General features: G+C 36.9%; 1 protein-coding gene across 1 annotated transcript; it reads right to left on the bottom strand.

Moving 5' to 3' along the window:
* Positions 1-7,004: 7,004 nt before the first annotated feature.
* LOC145126541 (uncharacterized) lies at positions 7,005-7,580 on the bottom strand. The gene has a single exon (XM_079061889.1). It carries the CDS (start codon positions 7,578-7,580, stop codon positions 7,005-7,007), a length of 576 nt encoding a protein of 191 aa, XP_078918015.1.
* Between the last annotated feature and the right edge of the window lie 9,526 nt (positions 7,581-17,106).

Raw genomic sequence — 17,106 nt, 5'->3', positions numbered from 1 at the left:
TTACTTTATATAGATTCATTATACTTATTAATGAGAGGAGGTTTGCCCTATCCTACCCGTTCGGCTAACGACCCTCCACCAGTCAAGCAAGCGGTGGGTGTGAATGTACACCCATTAAGCGCCATTTTATAGGCAGCAACCTTATACCCACCTTATAGACTGGCTTCGTGAATGAGGTCTACTAACGGTAAGACTAGCATTTTAAATTATACATATATATATATTAAGCTTGTAATAATATAATAGTATAGAGTTGAATTTTAAACTTGTAAAATTCTAGGGATTGAAATTTAAATTATCCAAATTAAACATTTAATCATAAAATATAAATTTTCAAAGCTTGAGGACAAGTTTAAAACTTTTCAAAACATAAGGATCAAATAGCAAATAATATAAATCAACTAATTAGATTATCTCAATTTGATCTTATTTAGAATTACTTGCAAGACAATTTACCAATTCTATTCAAATAATCAATTATAATCATATAAGGAAATTATTATTCAACTAATTGACAATTATCTTTTATTTGGTCAAGAATATACTCATATATATGATTAAAATCGGATTTTAATGACCCAAAACAGTTAAGGCAAGTATCCTCAAGTAAAACAGCAAGAAATCCCGAAACTTCCTCCTTCTGACGCTCGAACTCGCCGAGTACCTCTATGGACTCGCCGAGTTGGAGCTACTCGCCGAGTCCACAGTGGAACTCGCCGAGTTCATCAGGCAGTCTCACAAAAATCGAATTTTTCAAGCAACAAGCAATCAACCAATGCAACAATTCAATAGAAATCAATCAAAGCTCTGATACCACTGATGGGTTTGAGCCATAAGAACTTTCCTATGTGCACATGCAAACCCTAATGCTTGGATCTAGGTTTCTCTAATTGAACATGCATTGTATCCAAGACTTACAATACTAGATCTAATGTAAACAATTGAATCTAATCATATGAAATCAGATCTAAAAGAATACCTTGAATTACTTGCTTGATACTTCTTCTTCTTGGAGCTTAGAGTCACAATTGTCACTCCTCTAATGGCTTACAAACACCAAATAGCAAGAAGATGATCTTGAGAGAGATAGGAGGGAGAGAAATCGGCCCTAGGGTTTCTTGCCTTGCATGAGTGCTGATTTCCCCACCCCAAGGGATCCATTTTATACTATGAGCTACTAGGGTTTCACCTTTAACCCTAATTGAATGACTTAGGCCCTAAGCAATCCAAGATCCTTCTAGATAATAGGCTTGGACGATTTTATGGTATCCAAACCCTAAAATTCGTCCACCCTCATATCCATAAGGATACATAGCCCAAAATACAACTATCACACATTTGACAGTTTATGCCCCTTTATTCAATTAACCTCTTTAAGTCGCCAAATTAATTCTCAATTAATATATGACTTATATTAATTAAATAACATTATTATTTCTTTAATATATTATTCTCATAATATATTAACAATAATATCTCTTCTCTCTTAACAAATCATCCTGTCAAGTTGCTATGGTGAAGGCAACCCAAAAGGACCATGCACAACCGGGTCAAGTACTTACCAAATATAGTTACAGCCTTAGACACTAATCCAACAAGATCGGTATCCTGGTATATAGGATGATGCTATGTTTAGTGATCTGTAGATCTCTCTTACTGTTTGTAGACTGTTTGTATGATTATCTGTTATATGTGCACATATATGATTGGTGGTTGAGGCTTTACTGCTTATTGTGTAAGCCAACAGGTCGGGGGCATACCAAACCGATGGTTGATTAGGCCCGAGGGTATTCAATCCCGAGGATGACGAGACCCACTGTAGATTGGCATTCCAACCTGATGGCTGATTGGGCCTGGTGTATTCCAACCCGATGAATGACTAGACCCATAGTATATTGGCATTCCAACCTGATGGTTGATTGGGCCTGGGGGTATTCCAACCCGATGGTTGATTGGACCCGACATGTTGTTATTGTATATGTTATCTTTTTATGTGTTGGTATTTTGGGGGATCTCACTAAGCGTTGGCTTACAGTTTTGGGTTATGTTTCATGTACTTCGGATGACCACGGGAAGGCGAAGGCTTGACCGTACACCTCCTCTTGTTTATGACTTATGATTTTGGGAGACTCTGATGTTCAAAAATGTTTTGAAAACTATGTTTGTAAATAATTTGCGAATATGGGTTGGTTTTAAAAAGTTTAAATTTGTTGTGATTTTTATGGGTGTTACGATTATGTAATATCCATTGAATTAATTGTTACTTTGCATAATTCTCTAGAAACAAAATGTTGATGAGTGTCTGTATGATAAGGAATATCAAAATAGAAGATACCAAAATAGAAGATATTGTCTCAATATATTCCAAGTTTTCAAACTTGTCACTTTTAGGGAGGCTATTACTTACTAGATCATGACTATGAGGCTTCTAGCCTATATTTTGATATTCATATATCTATTATAATTTGTCATGAAAATGGTCTTTTTGTTTAGACTAATTAGGTCTCTTAGAGTCATCTCGGAGAGTTATGGAAGATTTGAGTGCATCGAGGTCCATAAACCCCTTTTTATGAAGTTTTATGTCCAAACAGAATGACTTAATTTAATCTAAAGATAATGATATAAAAATCCTTAAGTTTCTCAAAACAAAACAAATATATGGTTTTACCCTAACATCACTTTTGGTGCATTAAAACCAAACTTTGCAAGTTTTTATTATTATTTTTTTATACGTCGTATAACATATTTGAAGGTTACCATGAAATAAAATTTGCGAGAAAACCCTTTACGTTTTTTCTGTACATACGTATTCATACAAAAATATATATATATATATAAAAACAAAATGTTTAATTAAACATCATATTTATGTTTTTTATATGAGTTTATTTTGTTAATTTATACGGTTTAAAATGTAAATACCTATTTGATGTTTTTTAGAATATAAAAGTATAAATACTTGTTTTTACGTATCAAGAAGTGTAGATACATTTTTAGAAGTAAAAGTACATATCTTTATGTTTTTTAGAGGTATAAATATATTTTTTTTAGAAATATAAATATGTTTTTTACAAATAGAAATACGTATTTTACGTATTTAGAAATATTAAATCTAAAAAACATATTTGTACATTTTAAATTGTATTTATACTTCTAAAAAAATATAAAAATATTGTGACAACCAAGAAAATTTTCGTCACGGACCACCGTTAGTGAGTAGTAGAGAGAGATAAATGTAATAGCTTAGTGGTGTAATGTTTGATTATGGATAAATATAATCAAATATGTTGTTACATTTAGAAATAAATCGACGTTTAGGCTTTAAAATAAGCGTCCAAAAAGTTGTACCATCTTTTAAAATGATTAATATATTCGGAAAATACTCGTTGACGTGATTCCAAGGATATAAAATTCGTAAAAATTCGACTCCGATTGGAGGAGTTATGATTTTTGTAAAAAGTAAAATCAACCACGTAACTAATTATTACAACGTCGAAACGATACATAGAGATCGGTTGATTTTTGACTAAAATTACAAAAAGGAGAATCACAGTACTCCTCGAGATAAGAACTTCAGGACAAAGAATGCCAAAAACGGGACCCGTATGAGAGAAATGTGATTTTTGTAAAATCATTTATTTTTACCCCCATTAGGAAAAATGATGAAAGTCAAAACTAGCTAAAACAACCTAAAGGAAAGTAGTACTACTAGTTTAGATCGACACATAGATATAAAGAAGGGAAAGAGCGAAGCTCGTACGCATAAGATATGTTTTTTTTAAATCCTTTTTGAGTGCGCGTGGTGCGCACCATCGCATGACGTGCACCTGACACCGGATTCGACCGGTTTGCGAGTGACGTAGCCCCGAGAGAGAGAGAGAGAGAGAGAGAGAGAGAGAGAGAGAGAGAGAGTGTGTGTGTGTGTGTGTGTGTGTGTCACGTGGCGACTCCCGGATGGAGCCACGATGATCACACGCGACACTAATTGCGACGCGTACACCCCAACTTCTTGACTATAAATAACATGGTCTACAATCCCATTTCTGCATCCCTCAAGTCCCGACTCTCCCTCAATTCTTCTAAAACCAAGAATTCGTCGGTTTGGACTATGATTGACGATCGTCTTCAAACACGAAATGTCGACACATTCGACTTGATTAACTACGAAAATTTATCTATGACATCCCAACAGAATCTACTTTTCGGAATATGCCGCTAAAAGGCTCATGACATATCTTAAAACCTTGCAATTGGTTTCTTTTACCTAGTTCAGGAGTTCCATCATCCTGGATTTTAACCAAAACTACTATGACGGTTTTTCTGTCTCGAAGACACTGGAACCAATACTTTGATATTGGTAACAGACTCATTATAAAGCTTCCCACCTATTAGATTATAATGAACACTAGTTCATAAATAACCCTCTCATAAGGCTCTAACTGAAGGTTTGTATCGATCGGATACACTCAAGTAGAATAATGAAGAGCAAACAAAAAACAGAAGAACAAGATTATCACAAAGATGATCTCACTAAGAAAATGCTCTAACAAAAAGAAATAGCCGCACAAAGTGAGGCACAAAGCTCTATTAGGCTTTAACCCTAATAGTACAATATATATGATTAAAGAAAAGGAGATCCCACTATTTTAGGGATGTAAACTAATCTATGTAAATGTCTGATTCTAATCACTTAGATTATGGAATAGATAACTATTCTACATATAGAGAGAGAATGTCTTCATAATATAGAAACGAGCATTAAGAACATGGGGTCACATTGTTGCTGATAAAGTTGAAGTTGGTGTTGGCGTTGGTAGACATCATGTAGTATTTGACTCATTAGATCGTAAAGTGTGACCTTACAATCCCCCCTATCTGATGATGTCAAAACTAATCTCCAACAAATTCTCCAGCAATTGCTCCCCCTAAGAGTAAGTTTGAAAGTTTAAGTTCTTCTGCTTTTGCTACCCCTAAGAGTAAGAACTTTATTGTGTTGCGAAACAATATCCCCTTGAGAAAATGATTGAATGTGTCTTGAAGCGTCTTGAAAGTTTCTCCGCTTGAGAAAATGAGTGCTTGCGTCTAATTATATAATAATCTCTCCTCCTTTTGACATCAGTAATATTGAATTATTTATGGAAGCGGTCAACGTATCAGAATTGTATTATCAGTGGATCAAAGTTGTAGTTGTCAAGTGAGTGAGATTGTTTTGTATCCTGGTAGCATGGGTTTGTACTATCATTCACTGATATACTCTTGTGAAATTTCATCAATCTATGGTTTTATATGTTGAATCATGAACTTCTTTTATTATAAGAAAAGGAATAAGAATGGTATGATGCGTGTAATACATTTTGGTGTTTAAATGTACCCATCGACAAAGAATGTCGAAGTTTTATTAGTGTATGGTAGATACAGTGAATTATCAACTTCTATAATAGAAAATTTGTTAGGAGAGAATGGGTAGGTGCGTATAATACATCATGGAATGTGATATACCCATCGACATAGAGTATTTGAATTGTCATCAGCGTCTGGCTTCATATGCTGAATCATAAAATTCTAAAGAAGAATGTATGGTGAGAATGTATTGGTGCGTGTTATAAGCTACGCTACATAGCTTAACCATCGAAACATATTTTTCAAGCTCTTATCAGCGTGTGGTATATCATAGTGAATTGTTAAGTTTTATAAAGAAGAAGTTAAGGATAGAATGGAATGTTTCAATCATGTTGAGGTGAAATCAATGTGAATCATAAACAATGTAAACTTATCAACGAGAAGTGGTTTATCTTGCGTATCATGAAGTTAAGTTGTAGTCTAGAATTCAAAAATCAACATCAATTCATTTAATATGGTGTTGGAGAAAATAGTAAAGAGATAATAATGTGAGAAATGGTCAACAAATGAATAATTAAAAGAGGGAATATACATCTTTTCCAGAAGACGTGGGCGTAGCCTTTTTCAGGAGAATCATAAAAACTGATACTAAAAATCTTTTGATTTAAAGGCTCATGAATCAGTTTCCCTTCTTCGAGATATCTTCCCTTCAACATTTTCTATAAAAGAATACACAAACATAGTCAAAAGCATCAAAACAAAACACAATTTACAATATACAAAGAGGAAATGTCCTTATTGTTGAGGTATTGCGGATGGATTCCAAGCTTCATGTTCACCAAGAACAAAGGAAGAACAAGAAGAAGTCTTTGTAACCAATGAGTTAATAGGCTCTAATTTGTGTAACCATCGAGTTGACAAGATCAACACAAGAGTGCTCGAGGTTTTACCATATTATGAGTCAGTAGATGGAAACAAGACCCATTGCATTTATGATGACTGTTTGCATCCATGACAGCGAGTGGAGAAAAAAAGAGGGTATTGTCAACAAGAAGAAGACTTGATGCTTACTTTTGTCTTATCAATCAGAGCAATTATAACATTCTTCATGACCCCGTGTCTTTCTAATTTCAGAAAGAAAAGATGCAGATCAATAGAAGGCAAGAAATGGATTGACCTGAGAGAGAGGATAGAGAAAAAGAAAACACTTGTAAACATTAGATACAAAGACAAGGAACAGTCATATTACTTTAAGTCGCACAACAGGGGCAAACATTTCATCATAATCCAAACCTTCTAGCTAAAAAAATCCTTGAGCCACAAGTCTTGCCTCGTTCCTAGTAACAATTCCATTTCATCCATCTTGTTTCTGAACACCCAGCGAGTACCAATAATGGTTATGCCTTGAGGCCTAGGAACCACGGTCTACACACGATGACATTCAAACTCATTCAGCTCATCTTGCATAGCTTTGATCTTGTCAGCTTCTTTGAGAGCATCAGCAACATTCTTTGGTTCAATAATTGATACAAAGTTCACAAACATGCAGAAGTTACTGCTAACTCTGCTACGAGTGAGAATCGCAGAAGTGGCATCTCCAATGATTTATGCTTCAGGATGATTATGATGAATTCTATGATTTTCATTTTCATTTACAGAATCTTCTAGATTTGAAGAGTTGGTTGGCTCAACTTCTTCATAGATGATAGCTTGAGAATCATAAAGTGAGTGATCTTCGTGTCAGAATGAGAATTGATAATCAGATCAATGTTGGGAACAAAAATCTCAGTGACATTTTGTAATGACTTAGGGACAGGATCTGATGGACTGAAAATGAGCTCACTTAGAATGGAAGAAGGATGATCAATCTGATCATGAATGAATGAGTCTTCATCGAATGTAACATGAGTAGCCTCTTCAACAGTTTGCCTTGAAAGATTGAACACTCTGAAAGCCTTAGACACACTAGAGTATCCTAGGAACACTCCTTCATTAGCTTTAGCTTTGAACTTCAAATGCTGACCCCTCTTATTTACAATATAATAAACACGACCAAACACATGAAAGTAGGAGATGTCATGTTTTCTCCCTTTGAGAAACTCATAAGCAGTTTGCCCATGACGCTTCACAATGATGGAGTGGTTTTGAGTGTAACATGTTGTGTTTACATCTTCAACACAGAACGATAGAGGGAGACCAGCTTCAACAACCAAAGTTCGCCCAGCTTCAATGAGTGTCATATTTCATCTTTCAGCTACACTATTTTGATGGGGAGTTCTAGCAGCATATAAATTCTTAGAGATTCCTATGATTAAGCAAAAGTATTCTAAGGAGGAATTTCTGAATTCAGTGCAATTATCACTACGTAGTTGCCTGACTTTATGGTCATGAAGAACTTCCCATTGCTTAATAAGAGAAATCATCTCATCAGCAACATGGCTTTTCTTTCGCTGAAAAATCACCCATGTAAATCTTGAAGGAGATGAAAAGGTTTGGTGATGGAGGAACATGACTTTGGCTTAAATGATGACTTGGTCTTCTTTCCCTTTTCACACACTGAACATAACTTATCCTTAATAAACTGCATCTTAGGAATTGCTCTTACAAGCATATTCTCAGAAATTTTTGAGATTTTCTTGAAGTTCAAATGAGATAGTCACTTGTGCCACAACCAGTTTAGATGTGATTGAACACAAGAGAAAAAGCAGTGCTTAAGTGAGTTGTCAGCAAAAAACATGTTCAGAACATAAATGTCATTCTTTCGGTTTGCAGTCAGCACAACGACATTCTTTTGATCGGTCACTTTTCCTTCTTTCTTGCTAAAATGACCTTCATAGCCAACGTCACGTAATTAGCTGATTGAGATGAGATGTGTTGAATACCTTTAACGTAGGATACATTTTTAAACACAACAAACTTGCATTTGATAGTGGCATATCCTTCTGTAGCTCCCCTCCCATTGTCTCCATATGTAACAGTTGGACCATCTTTTCTATCAATGTCATCCATAAGAGACTTGAACCCTGTCTTTCATATGTCTTGATCTACCACTATCTAAATACCAAATATGTTTGTTACCCTAAAATACTAAAATATATAGTTAGTACACACTGACCCATCTTGCAATGGGTCTTTTAAGGGAGAATTTGATAACAAGCATTAGGGAGACAATTTAACGATTTCCCCTTTTTAATCCATTTTTTATTTCAAGCAATGATGTTGTCAGCACGATTAGATCTTTCTTCAAAAGTACACTCGCTGACTCTGTGAGAAGCATCACCACAACGGTAACAAACTTTGATTCAAGAATTCTTTCTTTTAGAATTAGAACTTTGATTTCTTTTTACTGGTGAACTTGAGGAATCTTGATTATTTCATTTGAAAGCTCCTGCTTTAGTTATCGACCAAGGAGTGTTATCAATGGTGTAGTCGGATGACAACTTGTCATGGGACCCAGAGGAGATGAAAGAATCATCAAAAGGAGAGAGTTTAGATTGACCTCCAAATTCAGTGTTGCTAACAGAACATTAAGGAAACATGCTGAGAAATTCATTTACGGAGTGAAATTCGCCATCGGAGATGGGAAATTTTAGCAAGATTTTAGTGGAAGGAAAAACATAGTCACAATGAGGAGGTTAATGAGAAGGATCAAGAGCAGGTAAGCGAGATATACATTTAGTGCTACCGTTTGAGTCAGTAATGCAATGTGCATCAATCAGGGTTTGATTTATGTAATAGGTACTGAAAAATTTGGTTTTAAAATCTTTCTCGATATCAACAACGTTATAAAAGGTTGGTTTAGTCTCGACCTTTTTGAGTAAGGAAACAGAACCTTCAATATCACCACCAAGAATTTTCTCACATAGATCAGGAATTTGATCATTAATAATTCTAGTGACATTAAAGTGAGAGGAAGCCCAGTTATTTAAAATAAGTTGAATGCTTCTTGCATGATCGATAGATTTCCCCTTTTTAGCATGAAAAAAACTATTGGTTATGAGATACATGAGTTTTCCTTATTCAAAAGAAAAAGAGAATTCTCAATGAAAGAAAGTTTTTCTTCAAGGTTTTTCAGTTAAATTTTGAGAGAGGATTTTTCTTTGTTAGAGATAGAGAGATCAAGACGTAAATAATCAAACATGTCAGCTTTTTCAAAAGAAGTGTAGTTGACGGAAGTTTTTACATGATTCCCAATCCTGATACTTAGAGTCCTTAGCAGCTTGAGAGAGGTCGGATTCAAAGGTACTGATGTTGTCCCTTGATACTTCAGTATGAGACTCATTGATTTGATCCATGAGACACTTAACTTTTGTAACGTTATCATTAGAAAGCTCTTCTCTGTCAAAAGGGACTGATAAGGTATTCATCATCTCTTGTGCAGTTGTACAGTTTTGAACCAATCGATAAACATGATACGAAAGAGAGCTTCCTATAGCAATCTATACCTTTACATCAAGGTTAACTCTTTTCTCTTCCTTGTTGTATCCAAACACAGACTTCAACTTTAGTACACTAGAAGATGTATTCTCATTGGAAGATCGATGCATAGAGACAACAGGACCCTTGTTAATGACATCAAGCATGTCATAGTTCATGATCTCGAGAACATCCATAGCCTTTGATTTCCATGGATTGAATTTGTATTCATTGAACGGAGTGATCTTGCTAATAGCAGATGACCTTGGATTATATGAGGAAGACATGATGACTTGAATGTATCGTAAACCTTCTCTGATACCAATTGAAGTTTTTTATCGATCAGATACACTCAAGTAGAATAATGAAGAACAAACAAAGAACAGAAGAACAAGATGATCACAAAGATGCTTTCACTAAGAAAATGTTCTAACAAAGAGAATAGTCGCACAAAGCAAGGCACAAAGTTCTATTAGGGTTTAACCCTAATAGTAAAATATATACGATTATAGAAAAGGAGATCTCACTATTTTAGGGATGTATACTAATCTATGTAAAGTTCTGATTCTAATCACTAAGATTACGAAACAGATATATATTCTATATATACAAATAATATCTTCCTAATATACAAACGATCACTAAGATCATTGGGTCATGTTTTCGCTGATAAAGTTGATGATGGCGCTGGCGCTAGCACTAGTGGACAACATGTAGTGTTTGACTCATCAGATCATAAGGTTTGACCATACACTAACTACATTATCTATATCGAGGTATAACTATTATTCGAGCAATGCATTCATGATATGTCGTGATACTTATCCAACTACTGGTATTATGATTCCAGAACGCTCTTGTCATCATCCCCCGAGCTTGAAGACTCACGATCAACCTTTTGGTGGTCTTACAGACTCACAACCATCATCCAACTGTCGTAGTCATTACCCTTCTTTGATATCTACTTATCACAACATATCTTTTCTTTTTATTTTTTGAGATTATAATTGATTTAGAGGTCCTTAATCTATACTATACGGGTGCTAAAGTCTAATTGTTGCACTATGTCAACCTATGAACGTTGAAATTCGATCCTAGTTTTCTATTAATTATTATGCTTATAGATTAACGGAATAACTAAACTAAATATGTAGTCTATTCTGAAGCCTAATATAAAACTGAAGTATTACCATGTACTTAATGGGCACAATCCTTTTTAAATGGTCTTCTCCTATGGGTTTCTATTCGTACTCACTAAAAAACTCTATCCCTTGATGTCGATCCTACTGCATAAAATCCTTTGGCATGGGTTAACTAAATTCTTACTATGTTTGAAATCAAATCCCTAAGTCTGGTGTATCCCTTACTTGACATACTCTATGACAACTACACTACTTATTAAATTCATGATCCTCTGCTGTGAGGATAAGTCTTACATCCTCAAAGGCACAAACCTATATGGTTATCTTGGCTATTTGAACCGCACCTGAGAATTTGGCAATTTCCTAATTTCTATCAGACGTTTGGAATGAAAGACTAACCTTTCCCCCGAGAAGCAAGAACTCATAGACTATGGGTAATCTAATAGAAGACTTCCTTCTTTTGTTACTCATTTGACGAAAATGAAGCTAACAACTTCCACCTACTCATGTTGCTACTCTCCTGGACCTTGACGTCAAAATTGAAAATCGAACTACGTTTTGCATTTTCTCCTTAAGGTTTGGTTCTCCCCCACTTGGGTTTGACACATCATTTGTTATTTATCGTAACTAGCCAAAGTATAAGATGGCTTTTCCTAGGAAATATGTAGCTTCTTTTGACTTTGAAGAAACTCATGTTTTTCATGTCCAATGACCTTTGATTTTCTTATTGTAGTACTACTACTTGTGCCAAATGTAAGTAATCTTCACATAGCACGACCAAAAGGATAAGATCGTGACAAGCATAATGTTGTTTCGAAATGTACTGATTTGATATAATAAAGTTAACATTCCATCTTTTTTATAACCTCATCATCATACACTTATTACATAGGGTTCTAGATAAATCGAAATGCACTTTTAATCTCTCCGATGTGATCACATTTATGTTTGACCTTTTCCTCGATCAGAAGAACAACCATCTACGAAATCTGGTGCTTCCCTTGTTTCCTCTGCCATGAGTTGAAAGGCTCACCTTTTGGCCCTTGGGGCTTCAACTACACCATGTCGTCCGTTGGCTATCCTCAATGTCGCCGATGCTGGAACTTGTATTGAGTTTGTTGCGTTTAGAAGAGGACAGTGGGATTTAATGTGGCCCATCTTGTTGCATTGGAAATAGACAAGCACTCCCTGTGCTTCTTGCTTATAGTATCGGCTATAATGTCCCTCTTTGCTGCACTTAAAGCATATCAAAGCACGACAAGCTCCTTCATGGGAATTCCCACACTTGCCACACCGAGGACCTCTCTGTCCTCTAGACCTTGATATGTCAAGCTTGAATTTCTAGGTTATTGGTGGAGACAGAGTTGGATAGTGCCTCTTTTCCTTTCGTTGAGTCTCCATGTAACGCCTCGATTCTCAGGTATTAATTTAAATAAGAATTTCTTTGATTCCAAGGTCTACTCGACGAGTTGGTTGCCCTACTCGTCGAGTAGCAGCGGGTTGGTTCACGTATTTTAGTGACCTACTCGCCGAGTCCAAGAAGGGACTCGACGAGTAGGAGCTGACAGGTGAAACCCTAAATCTCGGGGTTTTGCACCCTATTTAAAGAATCATAAGCCTCCTTCAGCCTCTTTGCAGTCTCTTGAGAGTCCAGAAAACCCTAATCCGTGTGGTCCTTCATTCTTGTGTGTTTTAAGCTTTGGAAAGTGGATCTTTGAAAGAAGAGCTTGGAGGGAAAGAGGATAGAAGAAAGAAACGAGTGGGGATCTGAAATCTACCTCAGTTAGCATCTTTTGGAAGGTATCAAGTTGTTACCTTGACCTATTTTCATTCTAGATCTATTTTGGGTGGATTTTAGGGCTTTTCTAAATAATTAGGAAGCCTTCCTTATGTTTGAGCTAAGATCTGAGGTTGTAACCTCAGATCTGAACTCTCTTGGGTCACTAAGTCCATAAAGTTTCCGGATCTTGGAAGAATGAGACTCTCCTAAGATGTAAAGTTCCATTAGAAGCTTAGATTGGTCATTTAGAGTCTCTAGGGCCTTGCATGCACGTAAAGTTTGCAACTTTACGTGATAAACATGCCTTAGAAGCTTGGATCTGCAATATGGAGCCGCTGCATGGCTTAAAAAGTGACTGTATGGATGAAGGCCTGAAGAGACTCGGCGAGTTGCATAGTCAACTCGACGAGCCACATGAAGATGGTCCTGTACTCGGCGAGTTGGATGAACAACTCGGCGAGTCCGATGAAGATTGCCTTGGACTCGGCGAGTCAGTCGAATGACTCGGCGAGTCGGTTAGAGTTTTCCCAACCTTCGGACACATATGAAATCGGCGAGTTGTAAGGGGAAAACTCGGCGGGTTGGCCAAGGGGTTACGACCACTGACACTAGGAACTCGACGAGTCACTCGAGTGACTCGGCGAGTTGGGGAGTCATGCCAAGAACTCAGCGAGTAGCTAAGGGTACTCGACGAGTTGAGGTTAACATGGACTGTTGGCCTTGAAAGTTGACTTGGACTTTGGGCAAGGGTTGACTATTGGACTTCTGGGAGTATCTTGGAAACCTATGAACTTTGTGATGTGTCAGATATAGGTAGTGGAGTTTCTGGTGGTGATCCGGGAGTTGAGCTTTCAAGTTTCAGATGACAGTTGCGAGGTGAGTTATCCTCACTATACTAAGGGGTCTAAGGCACCAAGGCCGGCCCATTGGTTATGTTATTTTAGCAGTATTAGATGTTGAATATGAGTTAGTGTTACATGCTAGTGGTTATGCCAGTTAGGTAGATCTGTAGGACTACCTGTGTTGTTATATGATTATTTTCATGCATAGTGGTTATGTTTATATGTGGACATGTTATGTGGTATGGGTTGAGGTGATACTGCTCCGTGCGGTAACCAACAAACCCGGGAGCATTCCAGATGCGAGCTAAGGGAGACTCGTATTGTGGGCTCGACAGCATTCCAGTTACGACCTGAGGGAGACTCGTACTGTGGGCTCGATGGCAAGCCAGATGTGAGTTGTGGGCCCGTAAGGCAATCCAGCTCACACTGTGGGCCTAGGGGGTAATCCAGTCTGTAAAGTTGTGGACCCAGTACATGCTGTTGTTTATATATGTGCTATGTGCGGTGTATCGGTATTTTGGGGGAACTCACTAAGCTCTCGGGCTTACCGTTTCAGTTTATTGTTTCAGGTACATCAGGGGATCACGGCAAGGCGAAGGCGTGATCGTACAACTCCTCATGATTTGTTTATGTTTCTGGAAAAACTCTGATATTACACGTTTTGAAAACAAAGTTGTAATGGTTTTAATGGTTTGAAATGTTTTTTAAAAGTTTTAAATCGGCTTGAATTTTGGGTGTTACACTCCAACTCAATTTCCCTTCTCCTGGCGTGCTCTTGCATTTCTTTTAAGGTCTTGTATCGATTGTTCTATACGAACTCCCTAATATAATCCTTGAGCATACTCATGTATTGAGACATTTGTACTTGTTCCGATGAGGTGTATTCTGGGAAAATCAAGGCTCTCTCAGTGAACATCTTGGTGATTTCCATTACCGTTTTAGTGATATGTTTGAGTGAAAAATAATCTTGATTGACTTGCTCCCTTTCTACTGGTGGAACATACTATGCCTTGAACTTCTCAACAAACTGTTCCCAAGTCACCGCTCTCTTCTCGGCGGGTCAATAGTTCTTGGTGACAAAGTTCCACCAGTCTTTTGCTCCAAGACGTAGAAGATTATGTGCATATCTAAACTTCAGGTTTTCCATAAAAGCACAAGTGTAAAAGCATCCTTCTACATCCGAGATCTATCTCATGGCAACAATCGGATCCCTAACACCATCAAACATAAGAGGTTTGGTGTTATTGAACTCTCGATAGGGCATTTCCTTTTCTCCAAATGATATTGCAGTAACAACGGCTGCAGTGGTCGCGGTACTGGCAAAGATACTGTAGTGTTCATCAAACAAAGCTATCAGTTCAGTCTTAATAGTTCCGAACATTTTTGGAATTATCTCTCTTACAGTTGCTGATACTGCCACCTCTATTTGGTCGTGTATCTTAGCTTCGCTTAGTCTTGACCCTTCAGATCCATATTCCGACTCGCTTGCTCTCATGATCATTACCATGCTGAAGGCGTAATGGAAATAGGTTAACACGAATCTAACTCCAAAATGATATCCGATTCGTCTCCAATCCCTTAGCAACTTTTTGGCTTTTCTTGATTCCTGTATGGATGATGTGCTTTCGGTAGTACGGGCCTATACTACCTTCCAGACCTATCCATACTAGATCCAAGAATTGCTCAAAGGTTTCCAAGTCACTACACTCTACTATTGATAGGTCTCTTCACACACACAATGTTTCACGCACCTAATTATTTCTTTTCCTACACTTCACTCGGATCTTGCGTCTCTACTAACGCCTTATCGTATGAATATATGCCTTATCTAGCATATATTAAACTTCCTAGAGTATCCTTCTAGGATTCATTTTCGCTTCTTTCTACCTTTAGCTGAGGAAGAACTTCTACTAATATTAACTAATTATTGGACGAATACGATTACGTTCCTCTAAAATCAAACAGTCTGTCGACTGAAAGATCCGACACTACGACGGTTAGATTCAAACGAGAGTTGCACAATAGCGCCAAATCAGACAATCTAAAAATATTTAATTATAGGAACATGCAACCTAACGTATTTTTTCAAATAACTAATCAACATCAATATAAGTTCTAAGCAGCAAATAACAAACAAATCATTGGGTTATAAGGCATCTTAAGTGTGAGACAATTCTAACCGACAATTCTTAAGAACATCCGTAGCCTACATACTAGCATGCACTTCTAACATTTCATATATCAGTAAACATAACAAATATGGATATTTTGGGAATCACTTTCCTTTTTGAGCTGGCTAACTGTACGCATCACATTCTTTCCTTTTTGTATTATTCTTTTTATGAAAAAGATTTATTAATTACTCGGATCCTTAGTTTGAGTCTGGAATCAAACGAGTGTTCATCCAGTTCACTAAAATCAGGGCTCTGATACCAACTTGTAACGTCTCGTTTTTCAACCCAAAATTTTTCATTTTTATTTATTAAAATATATCAGAGTGTGATTACATTGTGCGAAAACATGTAGCGAATGTGTGTGTGTATAGTCGAACCTTTCCCTTCAAATGAGTATCTGAAAAAGATTTATAAACAAGTGGGTAAGCACTAGGCTTATTGAGTTCCGCAAGATACCATATAACACAATACATATACATGCATACAAATAGGCCCCACCCAAACTACATAATGGGCCCCGTACAACTACTTAATGGGCCCCACACAAATACTTAATGGGCCCCGCCCAACATACATGGCAGGTCCCGCCCGACATACCTAACCTAACATAGAGGTTAAACATTTTGTTCCACTAATACATGCACATAGAGGTTATACCATCGACTCTACTCTACTAACTCATGTCTCCTAACATACATTGATATATATTGTAACACATGATATAGTGAGATAACTCACCTGAACAATTACTCTAACAATTGGCAGATATCCCCCCGACGTAACGGGTAACTTGTCTAACAGATATTAACGTAGAATACTATAGCTCATCAGTTCCTATGAAAATCTGATAATGAAAGTTAGATCTGTCGCTAACCCTAATGCATACCGAGAGTTATATCAAATAAGGATTAGCCAAGCAGGACTCTTGGGAGGTAGGATCATTTCGGCATATAACTTTTCTAAAATCCAACAACCAAGACAACTTGACCATTTTAAACACCTCTACCGTAAGTAGATCAATCAATAATTTGACCTGGAATCACTGATAAATATTATTTATAGGTTCCTAATAACGACTATGAATATAAATATAAGTTACATAGAAAGTAATATAAGTGTAGCTTAACTTACATAGATTCTTCTGTCAGAAGTCCGAAAATTGAACACGCAGAGCTTTTACTCAAAAGCTACTACTGGTCGGGCCTCAGGGACCTTCGGGCTTCACTGGAATAATGAAAAGTATGGAAACTGAAACTGTTAATGTATCCCTCAGGGAAACGTCAAATCAGAAGTCAAAGTGACACCGGGCTTGGCCTGGTCAGAACCCAGTCTAAAGCCAAGTTCGGGCCTTCGCCAACACGAGGGGCGCTGATAAGGTGGTTAAGGTGCAGAGTCGCGCCTTAACCCCTTCT

This window comes from Lactuca virosa, chromosome 7 (genome assembly GCF_052849685.1).
Source record: "Lactuca virosa cultivar CGN04683 chromosome 7, Lactuca_virosa_CGN04683_v6, whole genome shotgun sequence".
NCBI lineage: Eukaryota > Viridiplantae > Streptophyta > Magnoliopsida > Asterales > Asteraceae > Lactuca > Lactuca virosa.
Note: the sequence above shows the minus strand (reverse complement) of the source record. Positions and strands in the feature narration are given on the sequence as shown.